Source organism: Desmodus rotundus, chromosome 4 (genome assembly GCF_022682495.2).
Source record: "Desmodus rotundus isolate HL8 chromosome 4, HLdesRot8A.1, whole genome shotgun sequence".
NCBI classification, from domain to species: Eukaryota; Metazoa; Chordata; class Mammalia; order Chiroptera; family Phyllostomidae; genus Desmodus; species Desmodus rotundus.
This window is the reverse complement of record NC_071390.1, coordinates 126,805,760-126,832,146: the sequence shown is the minus strand read 5'-3', so window position 1 is coordinate 126,832,146 and position 26,387 is coordinate 126,805,760. Positions and strand designations below refer to the sequence as shown.

Genomic DNA, 26,387 nt, shown 5'->3' with positions numbered 1-26,387 from the left:
TCAGGAAAGACAATACGTAAGTGACAAGGAACACAGCCCTATCTAAACAGCAAATTGCTGTCTTACAGAAACGCAGGCTCAGTGTTACCAGATACTCAGATTTTCAAGAGAAGTCAAGAATGTAGACTTTATGGGAAATCATAAAATTTAATGTTAGCAACTGAAATATTTTTTTTCAAATCTGCATAGGCTAATATTGTACAAACGCAGGCTATCATTTGCAACTCCTTCCAATGTAGGTAAAGAGGAAGTCAGAGAATTTTTAGCAGGGGATGACAATTACAGTAGTCTTCCCTTATCCGTAGGGGATACTTCCAAGACCCTCAGTGGATGCCTAAACCGCGGCATTCAAATCCTATACACACAGTAGACCCTTGAACAACATGGGGGTTAAGGGCACTCACTCCCTCCTCAGTGGAAAAATCTGCATATAATTTTTGACTCCCCCCAAAACTTATGTTGTCCCTTGGTATCCAAGGGGAATTAGTTCCAGGATCCCATGGATACCATAATCTGCAGATGCTCAAGCCTCCTACATAAAATGGCATACGTAGATCATGTGGGCAGACAGTCTGCCCTCAGCATCCAGACTCCCGACCACAGATGGTGTTATTGGGGGAAAAATATCCACATATAGCCCTGGCCCGGGAACCCAACTGGTTGGAGTCATCCAGATATGCCAAGGTTGTGGGTTCATATCCTGGTGAGGGCACATTCAAAGAAGCAACCAATGAGTGCCTAAATAAGTGGAACAACAAATTGATGTTTCTCTCTAAAAATCAATTTTTTTAAAAATCCACCTATCAGTGGACCTCCGTAGTTCAAATGCATGTTGACCCAACTGTATATGGATATTTTCCGCTGGTGCCTTAATACTGGAGCAATGAAAGAAAAGTCCTCTTTGAGGGTATGATCAGCTTTTTTCTATTCCTTGGAATGTTGCTAAAGCATCTGCTTGCCTTACTTTTTATAAGGCCAAGTGCTTTGAATGTGGTAAGAATTGAAAAACATTTGCTATATGCATGAATGACTAGTACCTAACTTACAGACAAAAAATTCTTTCAAAACAGGAAATGTCAGGCATAGATTTCCTGTGGTGGGAAATATGTAAGAATCGGAAGTTCAGGTGCATCTTGCAAAAATGCGTTAATGGTGGAGTCTGTCCCCATCTGGGGGAAAAACAGAAATAGTAACGGTTTTTGAATCATAAGCCAGTGTTTACTTGGATGTAGGGTAGGCAATGCGGAACTCCATTCTGTTAGGATAATTAAAAAACTCTTTCCTTGTACTCGAATGTTTATAGCAGTTTTATTCATAATTGCTAAAAAATTGGAAACAATCAAATGTCCACAAATAGGGAAGAGGGAAACTGTGCGTGCCATAACCAAACAGTGGAATACTACTCAGCAATAAAAAAGAACTACCAACACAAGCAACATGAATGAATCTAAAAACAGGATGCTAAATTAAAGACGCAATACACAAAAGGCTACACACACTATGATTCCGTTTATATGCCATTCTGGAAAAGGCAAAACTTACAGGGTCAGAAATCAAATCAGTGGCTGTTGCCAAAGGATAGGAAGAGAGAGGGGGCTGATTATAAAGGGGCGCAAGGGAACTTTTTGAGGTGATAGAAACGTTCTCAGTCTTGATCGTGGTGGTGGCAAAATGACGTTATGTTTGTCAAGCCTCATAAGACTAAAAAGGGGTAACAACGTATGTAAATTACATCCCAAGGACGGCCAATCCCCTCGCCTAAAAAAAGTTTCCCTTTGCGGGATCCCAACAAAGAGGATGAAACCAACCCCAAGCGCTCCTCACAGTCCCGCAGGTTTCGGCAGACCCGACGCCCCGGCGGCCGCCGCCACCCTGGGGGTAAAAGAGGGAAGTCGCGGAGGGCGGAGAAGAATTCCACACCGCGGCCGCGGCTGCCCAGCCTGCCTGGGAGGAAAGTACTCAAGGAGGAGCAGCAGAGATGCAGCAGCAAATGGGCGCCTTACTGCCGCCGTGACAACCCTTTCTGTGGACCCAACACTCCCCCGGGCTCCCTACCGATGTTCCCTTCGATCGAGATTTTCTTGATGCGGGTTCCCTCGGAGCTGGTCGCGGGAGACGGGCAGCTCCTCTTGGGCGGGGTGGCCATCCCTGGTCCAGTGGCAGCCGCACCGCGTAGGGCACGAAGGGCTGGGAAGCGCGCACAGGTGCTGGCGACGGCGCCGCCCCAGCCGCCGACCTGTAGGCGGGACTCCGGCTCTTCCTAGGCTGCGTCCCGCCAGCGCGCCCGGGTTTGATTTTGGCGCGCGGAGGCTGCTGCCAAGGAGGCGGCCCCGCGGCCCCGCCACCCGCCCCGCGGGAAAGCCAAGCCCCTCCCTCTCCGCAGTTCACGGTGCTCCTGCGGGCCCCTCGGCTGGCGCCTGACCAGGCAGGGGCCGTGCGGCGCGCCCGGCACCTCAGCTCGCGCGAGAGCGGAGGGCGCGGCCGTACGCGCTGTGACGCTCTTCTTCCGGGGACGCCGGGGCTCGGGGAGAGGCGACGGTGATTCCGGCGTGCGGTGGGAACCGAAGGCGGATGCGGGAGGTCGAAGAGCGCGGCAAGCCAGAGGGCGCCCGAGGACACCCGAGTGCCCCTGAGGGCAGAGCGTGTCGCCTGCTCTCCACCTGAAGTGGGCTGGGCTTTGGAGTACTCAGCTCTCCTGTGGAGCTTGTGGAGATAAACACAGCGTCTGGGCAGAATTGGTTGGACTTGAAACTTTGAACTTGTCAGGGGAGAAGCAATGTGTAACAGAAAAATCAAACAGATCACCCCTGTGTTCTCAGCTTGGAGGACGACCATCAGGCTAAGTGCTGCTAGGCAACCCAGCCAGGCACTGTTTCCAGCTCTTTTCATAATTAACTAGCAATCCAGTGCGGGGAACTGGGGTGAGAATTTAGGTAGTCAGATGCCACCCCACAGATAGCCTTTCCTGATGTCTCATTCCCTAGCCCCCCTCATTTGGATTTGTATGCCTGATTATACTAAAACAAAGTAAAACATGCCAATCCAAAATATACACTTTGGCATATTGATGGTTTTGAATTAAAGGTATTTGAGAAATAGCCTTCACAAGGACACTCTGTCCCTCCTTTGTTCCCCGGTGAAAGGAAATACATCTCGCATGTGAAATGTACCCTACCTGCACCAGGGATATCCTTACCGCCAGAGAGAGAGAATGTAGGGCAGAGCAGGTTGTATTAACAAACCTCCTTACTTCTTCACCAATTTACTATCCCAAGTCCAAATCCTTTGCCTTGTCGACTCTTCACAAATTTATTTGTTTAAAAGATGAAAAAGCTTCCTGCTTTGCTCACCTCTTGTCTCCTGTTTTTATGGGGCTTCCATACAAAGTAAAATTTGTTTTTCGCCTATTATTCTCTTTTATGTCAATTTAATTATTAGACCAGCCAAAGAACCTAAAAGGGAATAAGGAAACATTTCTACTCCTACCGTGCTATGTAGAAATTAACACACCGGGTATATTTCTGTTCAGCAAGACTAACTTATTTAACTGCATGCTCTATACCTGGCACATATATAACAAATACATACGTGTGTTGAATTTTTGAATGCCTACTCATGTACCATGTACTCTGCTAGAACACTCAGCTGGGCACAAATACAGTGTAAAAATGCCCAGAGGAACTCATTTTTAACATGGTAAAAAAAAAAAAAACAAAAAACTAGTAAAGCAGACACAATCCAGTCTAGTAGTTACTGAGTTCAAATTATCTACAGAAACCAAAGGCTCTGTTATTTCTTTACTTTGCAGCTATCATCACATCTAAAATGCATCTAAAGGTGGAGTTCAGAAGAAGGTGGGTAAATGGTGACTCATTCTCAGAAACGTGGAGCAGAAATCAAAATGTAACTCCATGGGGAATTCTGGAATAAAAACAGCAAAAATCATTCTTTGTAATTTCTCTATATTACTTTGTTATGCTATTATTTTATGTATATTACTTTTGTTTATTCTCTTAGTGATTAGCAGCATGATCCTTGAAATGAAAAAGGCCTGAATGCTTGTCATTAAGGATGGCCTTAAGGAAGGTGGAGAAGCTACTAGGTGTTTTATTCCACACCTTGGCTTGGGGGGAATCCATGAAATAAGGGTATTGGTAGCTACTGAGAAAGGAATACAGCAGGGTGAATCTCTAAGACCTTCAAACAGGAGGAAAGTGGAATTGAAGAAGTCCCATACAGATTTGTTACAGATGTTTGGGATTGAGGAGTAGAAATCCCCAAGTGTGGTTTCCACACACACGAAAGATACATACACACACAAAGGAAAGGTAGCAAGTAACAGTTTAAGCAATGAAAAATTAAAGGCTGCTTTCAAATCTTGGCTCTGCCATTTCTGGCTATAAGAGAAAACTTGAGCTCCTCCAAGCTAGAGTGTACCTTAAAAACACAAAGTCAATGGAGGAAACAGAGAACCTAGCCCTCAACACCAAGTTCAGCATAATTTTCCATTTTCCTACACAACACAAGGAAGAGAGCAGAGAGGAGCACTTTTAAAAGTACCTTCCTGATTTTTGTCCACATCCCTTATCTGAAAGCAGTATAGCCAGATCTGTTTCAGAAATTCAAAAATTTTTGGACTTTGGAAAATAAAGTCATAAACTATACCTATTATGTTCTCCTCCCTAACCCTCCTCTGAAGTGTTAAATACACTAATATTTGGCAGTGAAACTTAGGAGTTTTCACATTAAGTGAGATGAAGACTATTAACTTCAGGTTAAGCCTGCACAGAATCAAGAAAATTCTTTGTTTTCCAGGCTTTTCATATTTTTGTATTGCAGACTAAAGACGAGGGATTGGAGCGTCCAGCCAGTCGTGAGCATGCTACTATCTTAACATGTCTTTGCCAGAAAGTCAGTCCCTCAGTTTGGGGATTCCTTTTCTCCTGTGGGAGTGCTGGTTGAATGAGACAGGGTCCTGACTGATCATTTACAAATTTATTAAGAAACCTCCAAACCAACTCATGAACATTGTTAAGTAGTGGTTACACAGCTGATTCATTTGTATATACCAGCTTAACTTCTATAAAATTATGTTTATCTACTTAATAACCCTGGTTATAAATTTCTTCTTGCAACCTTCATGATTGCCTAGAAAACAGAAAGATGTAGAAACAATCATAAAAGAGTAGAGAGTTGGGGTGCTTCCAGCAAATAGCAAAGTAACATACTAGCAAGGCATAGTAGCCAGCCATCTGCTCTATATAGCTCCTTAGGAAAGGAAGCTATATTTTGCAGCATGCTTATAAAGGTAAACTTAGGTGAAACAATAAAATAAAATAAATACTGTATTCATTATGCTGTTTAAAACGAGTGTAAAACATATATTAAACATGGTTAAGCCTTAAAAGAAATAATTTATCTTACCAAAACGCATCATTCATTAACGTATATATTTAAATTTATAAGTGAGACAAATGAACCTAATTATCAAAATAATTTTATGAGTGTTTCTTCACACACAGATGTTTTGTACATACCGTATGTGCAGAATAACAAGGTGTTTTTATTAAAACATGGAGACAGTCCACATCAGTGTGGACTAGCATTTCTTCCAGTCTTTTGCTCAAATACTAATTAGTGACATTGGACTATTGTGCCTACTACCATCAAAATATTTTCAACATGACGGTCCAAACACAAATGCCTCTAAACATAAAAACCTCTAAACTAATGATACTCTGGGGATACTCTAAAAGCACACATTTCCTTTTGGAACTTAGGTATCAGGGTAAAATGATTCTCTAATACTGCTCATTCTTTAATGATCTATAATGAAGACAAAATTTCTAAAATCTGAGCTTGATGAAAAGATAAAAAATTATTTTGCCACCTGTTCCCACTTACAGTACAGTAGTCCCACCTCATCCACGAGATGTTCCAAACCCCCAGTCAATCCCTGAAAACTTGCATTATACCTGACCCTATATATAGTTTTTTCCTATACATATATATGCTTTATAGCTTCTCCTTGGCATTCCTGAACTGCCAGCATCACTACTCTCGCACTTTGTGGCCATTAGTAAGTAACATGAAGATTACTTTGAACACAAGCACTGAAATACCTCCATAGTTGACTAACGGGTGTGGATACACTGGACAAAGGGAATATTCACGTTCTGGGTAGGACGAGGCAGGGCGGGACAGGACCGGGCAGGACCACGTGGGATGGCACAAGATTTCATCATGCTACTCAGAATAGTGTGCAACTTAAAACTTATGAGTTGTTTCTGAAATTTTCCCTTTAATATTTTCAGACCACAGTTAACCATGAGTAACTGAGGACATGAGGGTACTACTATATATGTAAATACCAAAAGAATTGGTTTCAAGGTCAGAGCATATTTGGATTTTTATTTTTATTGATTTTAGAGAGAAGAGGGGAGAGAGAGACAACCTTCGATTGTTGTCCCACTTATTTATGCATTCACTGGTGGATTCGTGTATGTGCCCTGAGATCAAACACAACCTTGGTCTATCAAGACGACTCTCTAACCAACTGAGCTAGCCGGCCAGGGCCATATTGAGGTTTTTAAACCCTAGTCCTAATCAGTGACATATACAATTTCTGAGCTTTAGTTTTCTAGTATGTAAGACTAATATATACTAACTTCCAGGGTTGTTGTAAACATTATTAAAAAATAATGCCTAACAAATTTTAAATGTTCAACATATTCCAAATCCCCTCAATATTTCTCTAGGAATGTGTTCAGTGTGGGGATATCTATAGCAAAAAAAAAAAAAAAAAGTAATACAAAGTCAGAATTCATGGCCAAACATAACTATTTATTAATATTTGTAATAAACATTGTTTCTCCCTTTAAAAAAAACCTAAATTTAAATATTTCTTCCCATCCCATCACATACAAGTCTGTATACATTATTTACATCTCTCAAAACATGTTACAGATTTTCAGACATTCGGTATCCTCTTTTAAAACAAAAATGATAAAGCAGTTAAACTTTGATCAATAATAACTACAATTTGAGTAATTTTGGCACAGTTTACAACACAGCATCCATGTGACATTTCATATTTTAGACCATTTTTCCCCTCTCAGCTACTTTAATTGAGAAACTGTCTATCTCCGACGGAGCCGGATCCCCGTCCTTATCCACTCTCTGCAAGCGTGTACAGTTCGAATGCTGTGCCTGTCCTTCCACTCTATGGCACTGGCAGGGTTCTGCTCTTGTCCTCATAACTGATCGCTGCTCAGACTTACGTGTTCTCATCTATACTGTATTGTCTCGCAAGCTAGATTTCATGACACTGTTTCTAGATAATTTTAAGTAATAATGTATTAGAAATGTTCAACTAGAACAAAAGTTAAGTGTTCCCCCACAAGATTAGCACACTCAGCACCCTAGTTATGCATGTATAAAAATAAAAAATACAATTTAGTGGCTTTAAAAAACTATTTCCCCTAAAAATAGTTATCTCAGCAGAATAATTTAAAGAGAAAAGTGTTCCTAAAATGAAAATGTACTAATCTATTTTACAACCTGCACAGTTAAGTATTTCAGAAACAAAAAAGAAAAAAATGTGCAAACCAGTAAGAAACACAATAATATATGAGAAATTAAATATTAACAAAAATTATTAATTTATACCACTAATGATCTCAACTTCGGTAACATATTTAAAGAAAGCTGTCAACAGCAACCAAAAATGCCTATGGAAGTAGCATCTCAACAGCTCAGCTAAAACCTATGTATTGACAGCAAGTACTTCAGAAGCGCTGACAATGAGGACCTGCACAATCAACCTGCTTTCCTTTCCAAGTGGGTGTGTTCTGGGGTGGTGGGAGGTAGGGAAAGTCAACAGCAGTAAGGAAGTCACTTGCCTCCAAGGAGAAGGGGATGACAGGTAAACATAGAGCTGGGAAAGGCCGGAGACTTCACTATGGACCTTTGAGAACTGAAATCCGAAGTTATCCATTGTAGAGTATTGTATGTAGAAAAAGAAATTTGCATCACACTAGCAAAACTGAGATTACTCAATATTTTAATCTGTATTTTCTCTCTTTAGTCAAAATTTATGTATCAGTTCAACTACAAATAGCATACATGGAGCACTTTTATAACTTCAAAATGAATTCTTCCATTTGATTAGCTCTTTAGGAAAACTCTAAAAATTCAAATTGCAGTCAGAACTGTAATTACGTCTCAAAATTAAACTTTTTCATTATATCTTGAGATAGTTTTTCCTCTAAATATGTATCTCATACACCACTAAACTGACAGCTGAACAACAGTAATTCCTATGGTGAATCTTAACATTATGACAAAACTTAAATATTTAATTATTTTAGAAATGGTCCTTACAATATAGGTCTAGAATAGGATTTCTAAGAATTGGTACATTCTTTAATACGCCAGATAAATTTCAAAATAAGTAAAGTTTTCCTGCTGGTATGCAGATACATTTTCAAATTACAAATAGACTTCTGGTCCCACATCTTTTAAAGAGACATTCACAACTTTAAAGTTTTAAGTGATATATGAAATGGTTATACAATTTTAAATACTTTATCTATGTGGGCTTAAAATTCAGTATAATTAATATATAAAATTTAATCCAATTTCTTTGTAAAATGATCTCTAGTCTTTAAATTCAAATTGTTCATCTGAGTGAAAATGTTTTTTTAAAAAAGGGTTGGAGGTAAAGGCTGTTGTTTCCTTAGACTACTTGTATTTTAAATATGGGATCCATTTTTTACCTTACTATTGCTTCAGTCAAAACAATTTTACAGTAGTCAAGACTGAATTCAAGAATTATCAGGGAAAGGAACAAAAAACAGAAAGTAAGATACAGACTTTGATTTTTTATTATTATATTTAACTGAAAGATAAACTAAATTTAAAAAAACAAATCCTATACATCCAAATGATACTGTCTACTTCAAAGTAGTGACATTTATTAAATGATGCTACGTATGCTCAAAACATTCTCTCCTGCAAATTCAGAACCTATGGCACATTCTTCTGAACTTCTCTAATGGTTTAGTTCTAAGAAAACAGCAAAGCAGAGAGAGTTTGGTGATTGAGACAGGTCACATTATTTGCCAAAAATAGTTTTTGGTGCAACTAAAATGATAAAACAGATCCTCTTGCATAGTCATAAAATGGTTCTCAAGGCATCTTTGAAAGCATTCCCAAAACTCTATACCTTTGCAGCATAAATGGAGTAAGTAGTGCTCCCAAAGGAACCACCCTGAAGATCAACTCTCATTTGGATGTTTAAGGTATAACATATTTATTTTAAAAGTCCTACAACTTAGTAATTGCATCTCACTTATTTTACCATTTCAGTGGTTATCAAAACCTCTCTCAGAGAGGGTGTAGACAAAGGTATAAAAGAAATCTGTCATTTTGCTATTTTCCCATAAGCAAGGAAAATGCTAATACATAAAATGGAGTCTGGTAGCTTACATGTAAAATATAAATATCCACATATCTGTGCTTCCTGAATATAAGCGATTGTAGTGCTTTATCTTTCCTGATAAAACAGGCCGTCATTCAGTCTGAGATATATTAAACACTAAACATGTCTTCTCCAACCAAATACATTTTATGCTGACCATTTAGAATTTCCAAATAACAAAGTTAAAAAGCAATAGCACTATAAAATCTTTCAATTTAAGATAAACTGACCTCCAAACAGTTAGTAACACACATGCTTTCTGTTTTAGCGCAGTTTAATGCAATGGGTTTTATGAGAAACACAGTAATCAAGTTAGCAAATGAAAGCCAGTAGCACCATCTACTGCTAACTGAAAGATTTTCACTTTGTTACTAAGTTCTCTCCAACACCCTTACTCCATCACTTAAAATGATTCCTGAAACTTCCTTCATATCAACATTTAACCAAAGCATTGTGAAAATAATACTATGTTAACTTACTACTTTATATTTTATGCTTTCATTAGCAGATGAGAAAACCAACTTCTGTTTTACATCTCTGTATAAAGAACTCTGTATAAGGGGGGGAAATCCTTATCTTGGTTATTTATAAACTTAATAAAGAAATCTGGAAATAATCCAATAAGCAGTTATAAGCAAGCTCTGCTGCAAAGTCAAGATTTGACCCTTATTTTATATCTCACTATTGCTCACAAGAACCAACTGAATCAAAGCAATTTTTAATTAAATCAGTTATTTCTCACATGCTCTGGTGAATGTTTCCCTACTTGTAGCCATGTAACACCACGTACAATGCCAGGTCTCTCCCTGGGAGAACTTCCCTACTTTGTCACCATATAGACACATACATAACTCATTACTTCCCAATAACTCTGTTTAAAGGAATACTCAGAAGCAGGCACCTGAGATTCTGGCACAGTGACAACAAACTTCTATACACATAGTGGAAAAGTAGGTTCTACAACTAAATATTAATTTAAAGAAACATTTTTGCATTTTTACAGTGTACTGTATAAGGCTTAAAAGAGCAAGAACAATTTTTTCACTATTCTCTCTACACTTGGCTATTGCAACCTTTTTGTTACTAGTTGATCCGAAGTCAAATGCACCATGAAAGACTACTTGAGTAATCACATGCTTCATTTTCCTAAATAGGTAAGACTCCAATCACCTGGTGCCAAATTTTATTTTTGAATGAACCCATAATGGTTGATCTTATATATTTGGATACTAAAAGACTTTTTTAAGGAAATCAGCTAGTTCTCACAGCTGTTTATAACTAAGCATTACCAGTGAGCGTCCAATGTATTTGTCCCTGCCTGTCTCTCCTGTTACTTCTACTGTTGGTACTTGGAGAATGATTGCTTTCAATAACATAGAGAAAAAGGCAGTTCCTAGTGGTCACAATTGAATGGCATTAAACTATATCACTGCCCTACTTGTTAATAGCAAAAACAAACTGATTTCATTTTAGATTCTTTCCTAAGTATTTTCAGAGCAAGATTTCTGTTCTACAAGGGAAAAGTATATATTTCTAAACGAAGGAAGCAGATTTATCAGGAACAACAAAATTAAAGTCTAAAAAGTATATAGCTCAAGAATAAAAGTGAATTGAAAATGTTAATATTTATTTTAAAAACTAATTTTCAGAACTTGGGAATAATTCACTAGAAAGTCATAGAAAATAAAATAAAGTTAACAACTACTGAATTAGCACTTTCATTGTTTGATATCACTGCAAAAAGTATTTCCTTTCACAATGGAAATCAGAAGTCAGAATGCTTCAAGTTGGGCCTAGATAAGCAAAGAATGTACTGTATCATTTAAAACTGACAGGCAAACACCAGCTCCATTCACTGAATGGAAATGCTGAAAAGTGGTCAATTTCTCCAAACAGTCCTTGAATCCCATATTTAATATCTATACCTAAAATTAGTAATTTATTTTTAACTTCTCATGGAAGTTGATTCCTAAAAAAGAAGTCTCTGAGACTCAGCTTGTAAGAAACTGATTAAAATCTTCATGCCATTCTATTCAAGGGTTTTAAGACAGGACCTTCTAAAACTTGATTTCCCTATACTTAATTCCATTCCTAACTCCCCATACAAACTACACCCCACCCCCCAGCAACAAAACACACCTCCTGTCCCTGCTTCTTCATAGTAGAAGGGGATTCTGCAGATTTATGGCTCATTTGGCAATTGCTAAGAAACCTCACAGTTCAGCATCACCTGTGAAGATGGCAAACCTGTATATAAACCTGAATATTCACACCTACAGTGCAGTTAACATGTAGAAAGAAGACAAAATGCAATAGGTATTACATTTCAACATCCTCAAGTCTCAGTATCACAGATATCAAGAGATGGAAAAAGGCCTGCTTATAGAACTTGAAGCATTTGTTCAACAGAATTACTATTAATATAAAAAATAATTAAGAAATACTAATTTTTTTATGTTCTACATGCACGACTTTATTAATTGTGTTTCCTCAATGTAGTAAAAGCTGGAGATCATCAATTTAGGTAAACTATGGCTTTTAGCATAGATATTTTAAAACAGAAATCATTAAGTGCCCTGGGTAGTAATCCTAATATTGTTTCAAGCCCTGTTTGGTTCTATGTCTGTGCTTTGCACCTCAGAAGTGAGCCTGCCAAGGCACTTAAAAACATAAGTCTTTTGGGGACTTCAAAAATTGGCCACCATTTACACAACACAGAACCCCATCCATCAGCAGTCCAATCAATAAGCATTTTCTTTCAACACATAATATTATCAGAAATTCCACAAGCCACCAAAACCAAGTTAAAAAAAATACCATATGCCACTAAGGCAAAAATTTACCCCTATCAAATGTATAGAGAATGATTCTTGGCTTCCTCTAGCAATAGAATATAATTTTTTTATTCAGAAAAAAGAAAAAAGAACCCAAACAAGCCCCCCAAAACTAAGACAAAGCCACTGAGATAAAAATAAAATACAACGAAATCTAAACACACTCCACACGACTCCATTTGAGAACAGTTCTGCATCCTTTATCTGTCCTTTGAGGTGAGTTTTTCAATCAGTTCTTGGAGTGGTGCAAGTTCTCTTCTGTCAACTAGGTTGAATTCCTATACATGATAAAGAAAGGCAGGAGAAAGAGCAAAAACATTATTTACGTCTCAGTCCAAAGCAGGTTTGCATTAATACTGGTTGGAAATTAACTTTTACAGTAAATAAAAGTAAAAAGAATTTTTAAGTTTCTAGTCCCTATCTGTCTTAGGCAAATAACCATTTCTGATATTGTTTTACATATGTAATAATATTAGGATAAATCCTCCTACCCCTCATAAAATTACTGTGGGGACTAAATGTGATACCGTAAGTTAACCACTTCAAATAATCCCTGGAACAAAGTAAACACTCAATAAATAGAACTGCTGCTCTCTGTTAAAAGGAGTAACTTGAGCACCATTTAAATACAGTAAACTAAGTAGGAACCAAAACATATAGCATCTCAGACAAATTTCACAGTAAAAGAATTAGTTTATGTCACAAACAAATCTGCAAACTATCATGACATGTGTCATTCTGAAGTTCAAGTCTGAATAGATTTCCCCTTACTAAACTATAATAAATAGAGGCTGTCTATACATCTGACCTTCTGCCATGGTGGGGCATTCTGAACTCCCAATTTCATTAATATCCATCACGTGCCAAACACTGCAGTAAGTGCTGGGGGGAAGCATTACAGGGCATTTAATAGCAAGCCTACCACTAAGATTTGTGGGGTCTGGACCAAGAACACAAATGAATATATAGTATGACTAAATTATTAAATCTTACATTAAGCTAATATATTATTAAGTAAAACATGTTCTATTCTCCTACCTTGACAAAATATACCTTTATAGTGACCAGGAGAGAATATTCAAATTTAGAATTCTCAAGACTTCTCAGAATTCTGCACCGGAAAGTAGTGACAGGAGGAGGGCGAGTCCCTGACCCTCAGCAACCTTGCTGGTTTCCCATCCCCCAGCTCCAAACTGCTCTTACAGGGCTTCACATGCACAAGCGTGGCCACCTTGTCTGGCTTATAGAGGCAACACCACACACCCTCACCAACAGCTGCCATCTGACTACGCGGTACGTCTAGAGGTATACGTATCAGAGATCTGACCTTCCCACAAAAGAAGAGACCCAAGGAAAAGATCTATGCAGACCCTGGAAAGAGGCTTGGGACCAGCTGGCAGGGAATTCTGAAGTGGAAGCACACACCAGAAGGGACCTGGATAGGTATGTGGGTGACCCTGTGGATTCCTCCCTCTGTGGGGAGGAGTCTAACTAGAGAAGAGCCAGGGCAGGATTTTCTCAATTGTGAGGCCAAGGGCTTATTCAATCAAGGGCTGATATCACATAACTAACGGACTCACCTTTAAGAAGGGCACAGTATCCTGAGCTGCACATAGGCCCAGATGTGGTAAATGCCATGTATCTCCCTCCTACTGTTTGCTGAGAGCTGGGAGATGCAGTGTACTTTAAGATCAGACTGTAAGGTAAAACTAACTAGTGGAAGCATATCCTCCTCTTGTAAACCACTAAACCCTGAACTTTGGCAATCATGTCTGCCTAAACCAAGGCACAGATATAAGCTTTAGGGCACCATTTCCTTTGTTTCTGTGGGTATCTGTAGATGGACTACCACAGCAAAGTAATTGCTCAGAGCAATAGTTTAGGCATGTTGCTATCTCGTAATACGTGTTTACATAGTGAAATTGAGACACAAAATGTGTGCCTTAGTGTGAGAAGTGAGTAAGGAGGGAAAACGACACTCTCGTTTTCTTTAGTGGAGATGGGTCATGGAGAAGGCATTTATAAGTATATGCCCCAAAATATACAAAAACAACACAGAATCAAGCTTTGGACTTCTCCTGCCTACTATAAACCCCTCTCAACCCCTACCAGGAAAAAAAAAAAAAGAGTTGATCAGATTATCTTTTCCACCTATTTCACTCCTGGCTCTTAGTTCTCTAATTGTTATAGCAGAGTGAGACTGTCTTCATACTTCTGAACCTCAACTCTAAGACCACTTCTCTGAGAACTAAAAAGAGAAGGAAAAGGAAGTCAACTATGGAGTCAGATCACAGACTAATTAATGGACCTCCTGGAAGAGCAACACTCTTTGGGACATCTTCCCCTCTTTAGACATAATGGAGAGTACCTAACTTAAAAATTATTCAGAATGTTTAAAAAGAATAAAAAAAGAGGAGGGGGGAGAAGGTGTGATATTCAAAGCCCATTGCCAGGACAGAGTATGCTAAAAACATTCCAAGGTAGCCAGGGATTGAGGGTTAAGAGGAGTAGGAGGAGTGCTAAAAAGCTCAAGAGAATCAAGTTCATCTACAGGTCTGCCAAACTAACCAGGTTCCGTATTCAGCCCCTCCATACCAGCCCATTAACTGAAACGAATCTAAGGCAAGAATTCTCAAAAGCCATCTTATTTGGACTTGTACGCCACCGGCTCGGAGATGAATGGAATTCAGAAACCAAAGGCAGTCCTTATCATCATGGCAAGTACAGAAAAGAAAGAAGACTAGAGAGATACAGCAAGTTTTATCCTTACAGTATGAATACAGTGTTTACCTCAGGACTCTGTAGATAACTGCTTTTACTGAACAAAAAAGGCCTCCCAATCAAACTTACCTGGACAAAAAAGATAAAGTGCTTGAAAGATGTATTCAGATGCGCCTCCTCCTGAAGCTGAATCACAGGATCGAAATGCTGATGATAAATGTGAGCATAAACCCTAAAGAGGCGTTTGAGTATAGTTTTTGCCACAGACATGAAGTTCTTCGGGAAAGGGACGCCTAGTAAATAGATAAACAACCCCAATCTATTAACAAGAGACAGGCAATATGAGTTTGTCAGCAAATGGCAACATAAATCACTAAGATAAGGCTGAAAAGAAGTATTCATGAATTACTACTTAATATACCCACTGTACTTTTCAGAAGTTCTCAACATACCATGAAAGAAAATAAACTTCAAAGCTTGTATGGAATAAGAACTAGTCTTCAGGCCCTGGCTGGTGTGGCTCAGTGGATTAAGTGCCAGCCTATGAACCAAAGGGTTGCTGGTTCAATTCCCAGTCAGGGCACATGCCCAGGTTGTGGGCCAGGCCCCCAATAGGGGGCACAGGAGAGGCAACCACACATTGATGTTTCTCTGCCTCTCTTTCTTCCCCCCTTCCTCTCTCTAGAAACACATAAATAAATAATCTTTAAAAAAAAGAGCAAATATCTTCAGTGTAGCCCTTCAGGCCTCTAATACACCACACTTTACTAAAATGAAACAATTAAATGCCTAAAATGATAATGGAGCTAAAACTCAACACTCACATCCTCAGATTTTGCAACATCACATCTTAATACAAATATATGCTCAATACAAATAATGTATTAACTATGCTCATTTTTGTTCAAGTGCTTGAAATATATTTTTAAATTGTTTTCTATAGGAATTATTTCGTTACTACTCCAGGTCTACATTTATCCTGAAAACCAGCTACAATCTCTGCTTAATTAGGCTCATTGTTATGAATTACAGCATTTTTACAGCATTAAGCAAAAAAAAAAAAAAATAGAATAATACAAAATTCCATATACTTTGTTGCTCTTGCTAAATATTCCAGATTGGCAAAAGACAAGCCAAACACCAGTACTACTTGGGTTCAATGTCATCATATCACCTATTGCTCATTTAAAAATATTATAGAGATCACAGGAAAACATAGCACACACCAAAATAAAGGGGCATTAAATAAAACAGCATGCCTACCCTCTTCAAAAATATCAGTGTCATGGAAGTCCACAAAAGACTGATGAACGCATATTCCACATTAAGGAATGCTAATGAGACATGACAACTGAATGAAAAAATGTTGAAAAATTTCTCTTGCTCTAAAGGATATTATTAGGAAAATAGGAAAAATCCAAATAAATCTGTAAATTAGGCAATTGTATCACTGTTAATTTCCTGATTTTGATAGTTATATTGTGATTTTCTAAGGCAATACACATTGAAGCACAAATGGATAAATGGGCATCACATACACAACTTATTCCCAAATAGTTCAGAAAAAGGAAAGAATGTCTGGGGAGAGAGAGAAAGAGAGAGAAAGCAAATGTGGTGAAATGTTGGCAACTAAAGAATGTAGAAGAAGGATATATAGGGATTCTTAGCATAATTCTTACAAATTTTCTGAAAATCTAAAATTGGATAAAAATTAAGTTAAAAAATATATTATGGGGAATAAAAGATAAGGTAGGGGGGCACTTATCCAAAACCATTACGATGCATATAAATAAAGCAGCTGTGAAAAACAGACCTTTAATCACAAATGCTCCAAGGTCGTGAAAGCATTCAATAAATGTGTTTAGCCCTGGCTGGTGTGGCTCAGTGGACTGAGTGATGGCCTGTGAACCAAAGGGTCACCAGTTTGATTCCTAGTCAGGGCACATGCCTGGGTTGAGGGCCAGGTCCCGAGAAGGGGGTACACAAGAAGCACCCACACACTGATGTTTCCCTCTCTTCTCCTCTCTCTAAAAATTAATAAAATCTTTAAAAAACTTTTTTTTAAATGTGTTTAAAACAATCCATAATAATAACAACTGTTTACATTATTGTCTCCTCCACCATACCCACCCACCAAAATCTAAAGGCATGAAATATAATCAAAGTTATTTATTGTTACAAAAGCAAATTCTTAATTTTTTCAGGAAACACAGTTGCAAGAAATTTAAAAAGGTAAAAATCTTATGAACTGTCTAGATGTGAACAATTTCCAGTTGAAAGGCCAGCCCTTAAGAACAAATATGAAAAAGCAATAGACACTCGGTTAGTAATAGGCCAATTGCTCAAACCTCGTTTTCTTCTCACTTAGCTTGATTTCAGTCTGTAAAATTCACACCGTGGGTCATCAACTCAAACTTCCTCTTTGCCACAAATATAATGTAAAACTGGATATAAGTCACACAAACTCCTTCCCTAAACAAGAAATGGATGTGCCTGCTGCAGATGACATTGGCTGCCTACCCAACAGCCAGTCTCTTTTTTTCCACAACACAGGCCAGATTTTGTTACTATCTGACTTACTGCTATCTTCTCCTTGTTTAAAAAACAAAGAGGCTTACCTTAATGATCATGATAAATTAGTAAAAACAGATAGAAGACTTTTAAATGTATAAGATTAGAAATATCTTGATAAATATGGTAACCTAGTATGGTTCCTGGAATAGAGAAAAAATAAGCTCTAGAAATATATAAAATCAGATAAATCATGATGGATTCCAATTATGCAAAACTACTGTACCTATTTTTGAAGGAAATAATGTCTCATCATCCAATTGGTCCTGAACCCAAGTCATCAGGTAATCAATATACTTTGGCGCCGAGCACTTAATCGGCTTCTTTATGTTTGTTCCATCTGCCCAATGATACTCATATCTGCATTGGAAAAATAAAAAGCACACAGAATATTAGTATACACCTATACACAATGTGTATGTTTTTATATTATACATGTATGTGTTATGAATGTATACAGGACATGTCTTAAATAATCTGTTCTTCCAAATAAAGATTTTTACAGTTGGCATTTTAATTTAATGTTTTCAAATGGCTACTGAATTATTTTGCATTTATCGCAATCCAAACTAAGCAGATCCCACCAAACTCATTTTTGTTTCTATGCTCTCCTCCCATGTTTTAATTTTATTACATAGCTTTCCCTCATATACAAAATTTATATTTTAGAATCATACATTGCCATAATAGAAAGCCTAGCTTACTTCCTACTTCTATGATGACCATCCTTAATTTTTATGGTTGTTTTTATTCCTTGATATTTCTCAAGGAAAGGAGGAAGGAAGGAAGGATTATTTTTCATTTCTGTAGTATCTTTCTTTTTTAATTCTCTCTGAGGCCTTTTTTTAAATTGCTTTTAGAGAGAAAGGAAGTGGGGGAGAGAGAGAGAGAGACATCAATGGGAGAGAGAGAAGCATTGACTGGCTGGCTTCTGTACATGCCCAGCCCAGGGATCACAGGCCACGCCGAACCTGGGATCAAACCTGTAACCCAGGTATGTGCTCTGATGGAAAACTGAATTCTCAACCTTTCCATTACTGGCGGATGCTCCAAACAGCAGCCACACTGGCCAGGGTGCACTTCTACAGTATCTTTATGGAGATCCAAATGCCTGTTACGTTTGAAGAATTATGTACATTCTTCCTATACCAGCTATTTAGATAATGGTTCTATGGAGAAAGTGATCAGAGAAGTATTCTAACTGGCAGTAATTCTCCCTAATTCATAGAACAAAATATTGGTGTAATATCGGCAAACCTCCCAATAAAATGCTAGTCAATTACAAAGGGGAAGAAAATGACAAATTTGAGGTGAAGGTGACTTGCAGACACTAACATGGTAAGGTAATCAGGGTTAATATCACTAGCGATGGCATGGTCAACATCATGGGCCTTCTGACATGATCCACTGAGGAAAAAAAGTATCATTTCTCTGAGTTCCTGCCAAGAATGCATATAATTGTACTCACAGGCACGAATTATCACAGTGAAAGAACACAGACCAAAATCAGCAAAGAGAAATAGCAAACCGAGTAACATCTGGAGGAAACCAAGAGCAAGCTTCTGTGAGTCCTCTCCCAGTGGAGTCCCAAAGGCTACTCTTAATTCCCCCAGGACTGAATTGTGGTAACACATGCTCAATACTGTCTGCCAGCGAAGTTCATTAGAGACTTAGGATCCAGGTTTTTTATTTGGGGGGATGGTCAAGAAGGCAACCTCTGCATGACACACTAAATTTCCAGATGCCCGGAAGAAAAGCATAAGCCATATCATTTGTACAGTTCAGGCACAGTGAGCTACTCTTAACTGTTAGGGTTGTGGGAAGTCTTCAGAAATACAAGCTGCAAGCCCTGGCTGGTGTGGCTCAGTAGACTGAGTGCTGGCCTACAAACCAAAAGGTTGCAGGTTAAATCCCCAGATCAGGGCACATGCCTGGGTTGCAGACCAGGTCTCCAGTAGAGGGCATGTGAGAGGCAGCTACACATTGATGTTTTTCTCCCTCTTTCTCCCTCCCTTCCTCTGTCTGTCTAAAAATAAACAAAATTTAAAAAAAAAGAAAGAAATACAAGTTGCAAGATGCCATCCAAGGGCCAACCTTGGAGGCAGGCCTTTCAAGAGACTGTAGTCAGTCCTGCTACATTAACTCTTTTATGCGCAAAGGCCAATACAGGGAAAGAATGAGGAACTATTCCAGATTGAAAGTACCTAAGTAGATCAGTCAAATAAATGTAATACATGTTCACAGACAGGACCCTTGCCCAGAAATTAAAAACTGAGATATTATTGAGACAGCTGACGAATGGCAAATAGTATCCATGAACTGGAGGAAGTGGTCTGGAGGGTTTATATGCTGGTTGTGTAGAAGAGTATCCTTGTTTTTGGAAAATACCCAGTTGAATATGTTGGGGTAAAAAGGAATAATGTCTACAACTTGCCCAAAAGGTTCAGAAAAATATTAATGTTAATGAATATACATATAGAGTGTGGGTGATGAATATGCAGTAAAAGATTAATAATTGGAGAATCTGGGTTAAAAAAGATATGAGAGTTCTTTGTGCTGTTTTGGCAACTTTTCTGTACACTTAAAATTATAGGAACTTTCAAAGTCTGAAATAGTTTGAAAATAAGTTATTTTTCAAAAAAATACCTTAGAAAATAATAAAAATATATTATTTTGAATATCTTTGATGATAGCAAACTGTCAGTTCTTTTTAAAAGGACTAGATTCTGAGATATATCTAAACTCATTTAGAGTCAATTTGAGGAATAAGGTAGACACCTCTAGGTAATACTTTGTTCAACAAATAAATTATGACTATGAAGTAATAAAATTTAATCTCTTGGGTAGCTAGTGATCTGATTAACACTGTAATTTAAAAGTTACGAAAAATATTCTGAGCAATGAAAGCATTAGCACGAGTGCTTAGCAATCTAAGGTCACTACTTACAATGATAGTACTTCTAAGCGCTAGTAAGTTTGGAGAGCTTGTTTTCTTTTGTTTTGATATTTACACCTTGTTTATAATTGGAGCGAGAGAACATACTTTATAAAAAGTTAACACTAAAAACTAAACCTCTCTACATATAATTTATAAAGTAATATTTCTTATAAGAAAATAATACAGTGTAGCAATTGACAGTATAGGCAAATCAAAGAGACCTGGATTTCAATCTGGGTTCTATTTCTAGATAACGGGACCTTGGACATGTTACTTAGCTTTTCTGAGACTCAATTTCTTTTCCTGTAAAATGAGAATAACAATAGTTTTCTTACCTCACAGGTTTGCTGTATAAAGGCCTTACATTTAGGTAGCACTGAATAAACAGTAGCTGGCACTGTTGTTATCAGCCACAGTAATGATAAAAGTCAGTTTCAACAATTTACTGATCCGAGCAGCATTCACTGAGTGGTAACTAGATGGCGACATTGCTCTTGCACCAAAAGGGATTTAAAAGAACTAATCTAACTGGTTAAATAAGACACTTATAAATAATATAATTATAATATAACAAAGAAATATAATCATAAAGACAAAAAATGTTAAATAGAAAGATCACATCAGTCTGAAGAAATCAGTCTGGAGAAGGAAGCATTTGATGTGGGCCTTGAAGATGGGTAAGATTTCTGGAAATGCTGGCAGAAGATGACAAGAAGGAGATTGGGAACAGAAGAAAAATAACCAAGGGAAGAACAGAATGAGCAAGTTTTCAGAGTATAAGTAATGGAGGGATTAGCAAGCAAGGCATTTCCAGTAATCTAGTTCGGATAGGCCGGAGGAAATGTGTAAATTAAGAGGAAAGGCAGGATGGAGGACAATACAGGAAAGGAAGGGTGATATAGCTCAGGCTCAAGAATCTGAACTTAATATATTACTCATTGGTGAACCAGGGAAAGAGATGCTAAGTGCAGAAATTATATGGTCAGAAACTTTCTTCTTAACTAAGAACTGTAAAATAAAGTAAAAATGAGAACTGATCATAAATTACATCTTACTTTGGGCCAGCTGACATCACCGGACAACTTTCCTCTGTACAGAAATCTGTGATTGTTCCATAAAGCATGTTGATCTGATTGAAAAAATCCACAGCTGTAAAGCAAAAAATCAGTTATAAGTAAAATGTTAAATTTTAACTTCACTTAAACAAAACCTAGATTTATCAGTGTTCTTTCAAAATATATACAGACTTCCTAGTTTTTTTGTTATCAATTTCTAGCTAAACTCCACTATGGTCAAAGGCCATGTTACCTGATTTCAATCATTTCAATTTTTGAAAATGCACATGTGTGTGATCTGGGGTGCTTAGACCATGTATTCCTCAGGTCGAGTCTACCATCATGTTGCTCAAAGTTTTCTAATTCCTTGTTGATTTTTATCCCCTACTCTCTATCCATTACTAAAAGAGAAGTGTTTAAATCTCCCATTATGACTGTGAATTTGTCTATTTCTTCTGTTAGTTCAGTCCACTGACTTTATTTTTGAGATGTCATTAAAGACATAAATTCAGAATGTCATATATTCTTTGTGAACTGAACCATTTATTTGAAATCTTCCTCTTTACTGTTTCTTTTTGCCTTGAAGTCTACTTTATCTGATATTAGCATGATTCTATCAAATTTCCTTAAATTAGTGGCTAACCTTTTAGTTTTAACCTACTTTTGCCCTTCCCCCATATTTAATGGAAAATACTATAAATGGTGAGTTTGAGCTCTGCCCCTATTCCCTCTTTATTTATAATCCTAAAATCCCTTTTTATCCCATTAATTACCCAAGACCAGCACTTTGCTTTTTTAATTCAGACTTTCTACAACAAAGAAAACCTTTAAAAGGAATCATAATTGCTGGTGAAAGTACAGCTTTAATAAACATTACACTGAATTTAATTGTACAAGTTTTCCTCTGCCCTCTTACCTCACAAAGAGCCAAGATTTACTAAGTAATGACTCTGCAACTTAATTCTGAAGTTGTCCTCCACAAGAACAGAGGATAACCTATGGGTTTCAAGCAGTACAAGTCTGAATCCCAACTCCTATACTTATCAGTTGAGTTACTTAATCTCCCTGAACCTCAGTTTCCTACCTTTAAAATTGAGTTTATTATGGAGCACTAAAAAATCTATGCCTGCCATTAAGTGGGCATTTAATAAATATTAGTTTTCTTCCACAAATCAAGATCTGGCCTCAGGATTCGGTGCCACATAAATTATTTATAAACCATCCATCCAGCTTTTTCCAGAACCCTGAACCTTCTTTCTTTCTTCTTTAAGCTATCACTCTTTCCAGCAGCAGAATGTTCAAAACTAGGCTCTGGTTTCTGGCCATGAGACTAGTTGTTGAATTTGTAAAAACTTCCCATCTTCTACCATTTATTTTCATCTGGCAAGTGAACTGAAGCCAAAAAGCCATTAAGAAGCCAATCTTATCAACAAATTCCCTTCTCTCTTTTAGGTACCCAAATGTTTATTTAATCACTGCCGGACAGTGGAAATACCTGGTCTCAAATCTTATTCACATCATCAAGTGTCATTTGGGAAGATTACTATAAATAAGGAAACTGAGAATCCAATACTTTAGTCAAATGTTTTATTTTCAAGGCACAATTATCTGCTCTAAGGGGATATTCTGACATTCCAATTCAACGTAATTTTTGTCTAGTTATAACTGCAAAATTCCCGTGAAATTTTAGAAGTTCCTGAAGTTCTAGGTGTTTCAGTAGTACAGACAGATACTCTGTTCTGCCAACTGAAAAGAGAACATAAACACAGAAAATTATCTACTTTGACCCATACAAGTAAGAATCTCATGTAGTACAGGAGCACTAAGCTGCCCTCCTTAGATTTTTAAAATTAGTGAGTTCTTACATAAGTGGTACAAAAAAGGCATAAAAAAGTACAAAAAAGAATATACATAATAAATTGGACATTTATCCTGAATATTGTCTTTGAAGTGTCACAGAACCATCTTATAGATAAGCTGGGTCTCACCAATAAAGCAAAAATTATTTTATTTCTTTAGTAACTAAACTCTCTGGGTCCAGGGAAATAATCACATTAGAGTAAATACTGCTCATATACAAATGCTATCATAGTAAGGTTTTCAGACATCTCAGTAAAATCATTTAAGTTCTTAAAAGTTATTAGTGGGTGGCAGCTCAATTTATAAATCCCATGATATATTTCAAATTACAATAAGATACCATAAAATATTACAAGAAAGAAATACAATGCTTTTGTTTATCCTTAATCAAAGCCTAGAATATAGTGTATATGTTTTCAATTAAATTTCATTTTATTTTTACTAGATTCATGTAAAATTACTCCGATAATAAAATTCTATTAGTTTCTTCACTAATGCTAAAAAACCCTGAATATTAAAAGTACCATTTTTATTCCCCAACTTTCTATGGCTTAATTCCCAAGAATGTATTTACTTTTTTACTTACATGTTTTTCTTCTTTGTTGCTAAGAATATCCTATAAACCTATTTTTATAATTTCATAAATCACTAGTGAATTATCTCTTTTAAAAAAAATAGCATAATTTAGCATAACTGAATATGCTACCGAAAGAGGCAATTTAGCATAGTGGTTAAAGTTCAGTCTCTAAAATTCTATAGCTCTAATAGAGCCAAGGCTCTGGCACCTAATAGTGGGCATGACCTAGGCAATTACTAATCTCTCTGTCTCAGCTTCCTTATCTGCCTTAAAATGGGATAATAATAGTACCTACATCATGAGGTTGTAAATATGAAATAAAATAATCCATGCAGAAAAGACAGTGGAGTGTCAGACACATAATTAGTGTTCCATAATAATTAATTGCTATTATTATCATTTTTTTCCACTGAAGATGGTAAGTCTATGCTTTGTATGTCACTGTAACAGGACACAAGAATTTCACAAAACTCATTCAGAAATAAAATAACAAAGGCTAAAGTGGATTGAGGTATCACTACATCATGATGTTATGTTGCTAACTAGATCCTAGAATAGAGAGCACCCCAAAACTCACCTACAATGAGGCTACTAACCTAGTTTAAAGTCTACTGAGAAACAGAAAGACTACTTACTGTTCACTGCCACCCACTCATTTAGATCTTCTCCCTCAGGAAGCATCACGGCCATCCGGAGATTGCCACTGCCAAGGGTGGCTTCTGCATGCTTTAAGAGCTCGTACTGGTGAGAACCCTCTGGTATGTTCTTCTTTGGTTTAAATGTTTTAGAGGAGCGACTACCACTATGAACAGACAAGAAAAAAAAGCAGGCATTTCAATATTTAAGACATAACTTTCAACAGAGTCAGCTACACTATATCACTGGACAAAATAACACAGAGGTGATCCTAAATGTCCACCAGTAAACAGCCCTAAATTGTACTGGCTACATTACATCCCCGCAATGTAATTGCTATAACTGTGTTTGATACACAAAACTCCTACAAACCTTGTCCTACAGGGTGTAATCTATAAAAACAATTACTTCTTTCATAACCTAGCTATTTTATTCCTTTTCACCCCAATCTAAGTCTCTCATCTTATACAAATAACTTGTTTCCTTCATATACAAGGCATACAGATACGATTCCATATCAATAAAACACGATAATCTAAGAACAAGAAAGAAAATCTACATGTTCTTCTACCCAATTATAGGAAGCATCAGCAATTCTAATCCAGAATTCTAGGTATGCAAGATAAGTAGCTAGACATTAACATAATTGGTTTGCTCAAGTTTCATATGTATTTTCAAATGGATCAACTGAAACTAGTCTTAGAAATAATTTTTAAAGTCTTTAAGAGAGAGATTTTTCTGTTAATGCTGGCAAATTCTCATCAAATTGTATCATATCATAGTCATCCCTTCTTAATATGCCCTTTCCCTCTTCATACAAAAAGGAACAGAAAGGAAAGAATGAATTAAGAATCTTGGTTAGAATTTCATAAAGTTTAATATAAAAATTCATATCACCCAAACATTTAGGCATATGGACATATGAATATGAAAGTGGAATTCTGAAAAGGGCAGAAAAACAACAGTTAAACTTTCCAAGCTTTCCATAGCTTTTCACTTACTACCTTCTCCCAAACTTAACCCCAAGATCTCTCCCTTGTCCCCCAAGATAAAGTGGCAGTTCTCAACCCTGGCTGCATATTATAATCACCTGAGGAGCTTTTACAGAGTTTTGAGGACAAAACAAGAATCTACCAGTCAACCTAAATAACTAATTCATGACAGATATTTTTTCCTGTAAGTTATTCTCATTTAAAAGTGAATCTCTGCTCAGGTGTTTAAGAGTACATGGATGCTCTTCAACTCTAACAGCCAAGATGTCTCTTTAAAAACAATGATCAAATGATTGTTACTCCTCTGCTTAAAACAACTCAGTGTTTTCCAGTGTACCAAGAGTAAATCCAAAAGTCAAATATTAGACACCATCAGGCTCTGGACCCTGATTGTGTGGAAACTCTTCCTCGGTTTAATCAGATACCCTATTAAACATCAAAATTCTCTCCCAGTACAGAGAGGATCATTACAGTCACAGAGTGTGAGGCTTATTTCATTGTCCTGCTTTTTTACCCTTAGAAAAAATTAGCATAAGAAACAAATTTCACCAACATTTTTTTACAAAATGACATTTCACTAATTTATGTGTGATTAATTACAAAAAAATAATAAATAACTCTCTTAATTAATCTGATGCGCGTCTTCAGGCAGGGTGTAAATTAAGTGCACTCCCCTTATTGGCCCACAGCTCAGACAATGCAGCAACGGAAGATGGGACAAG

At 37.2% G+C, this 26,387-nt stretch overlaps 2 protein-coding genes across 3 annotated transcripts in view; both read right to left on the bottom strand.

Moving 5' to 3' along the window:
- DCK (deoxycytidine kinase) overlaps nt 1-2,501 on the bottom strand; it is a 31,807-nt gene extending 29,306 nt beyond the window's left edge. The window contains exon 1 of one of the 2 annotated variants that reach the window (XM_045185389.3): nt 2,056-2,501. In XM_045185389.3, coding sequence (XP_045041324.1) covers nt 2,056-2,146 — 91 coding nt within the window. In that variant the 5' untranslated portion in view covers nt 2,147-2,501. The remainder of the gene's footprint in view (nt 1-2,055) is intronic. The other variant, XM_045185387.2, reaches the window with a different exon arrangement.
- Nucleotides 2,502-7,652: 5,151 nt separating this feature from the next.
- Nucleotides 7,653-26,387, bottom strand: part of MOB1B (MOB kinase activator 1B) — a 39,203-nt gene continuing 20,468 nt past the window's right edge. Inside the window, exons 2-6 of the mRNA XM_024579664.4 lie at nt 24,673-24,839; nt 21,601-21,694; nt 17,834-17,967; nt 15,166-15,329; nt 7,653-12,593 (exon numbers count right to left, since the gene is read on the bottom strand). Coding sequence (XP_024435432.1) covers nt 12,516-12,593; nt 15,166-15,329; nt 17,834-17,967; nt 21,601-21,694; nt 24,673-24,839 — 637 coding nt within the window. The 3' untranslated portion in view covers nt 7,653-12,515. The remainder of the gene's footprint in view (nt 12,594-15,165; nt 15,330-17,833; nt 17,968-21,600; nt 21,695-24,672; nt 24,840-26,387) is intronic.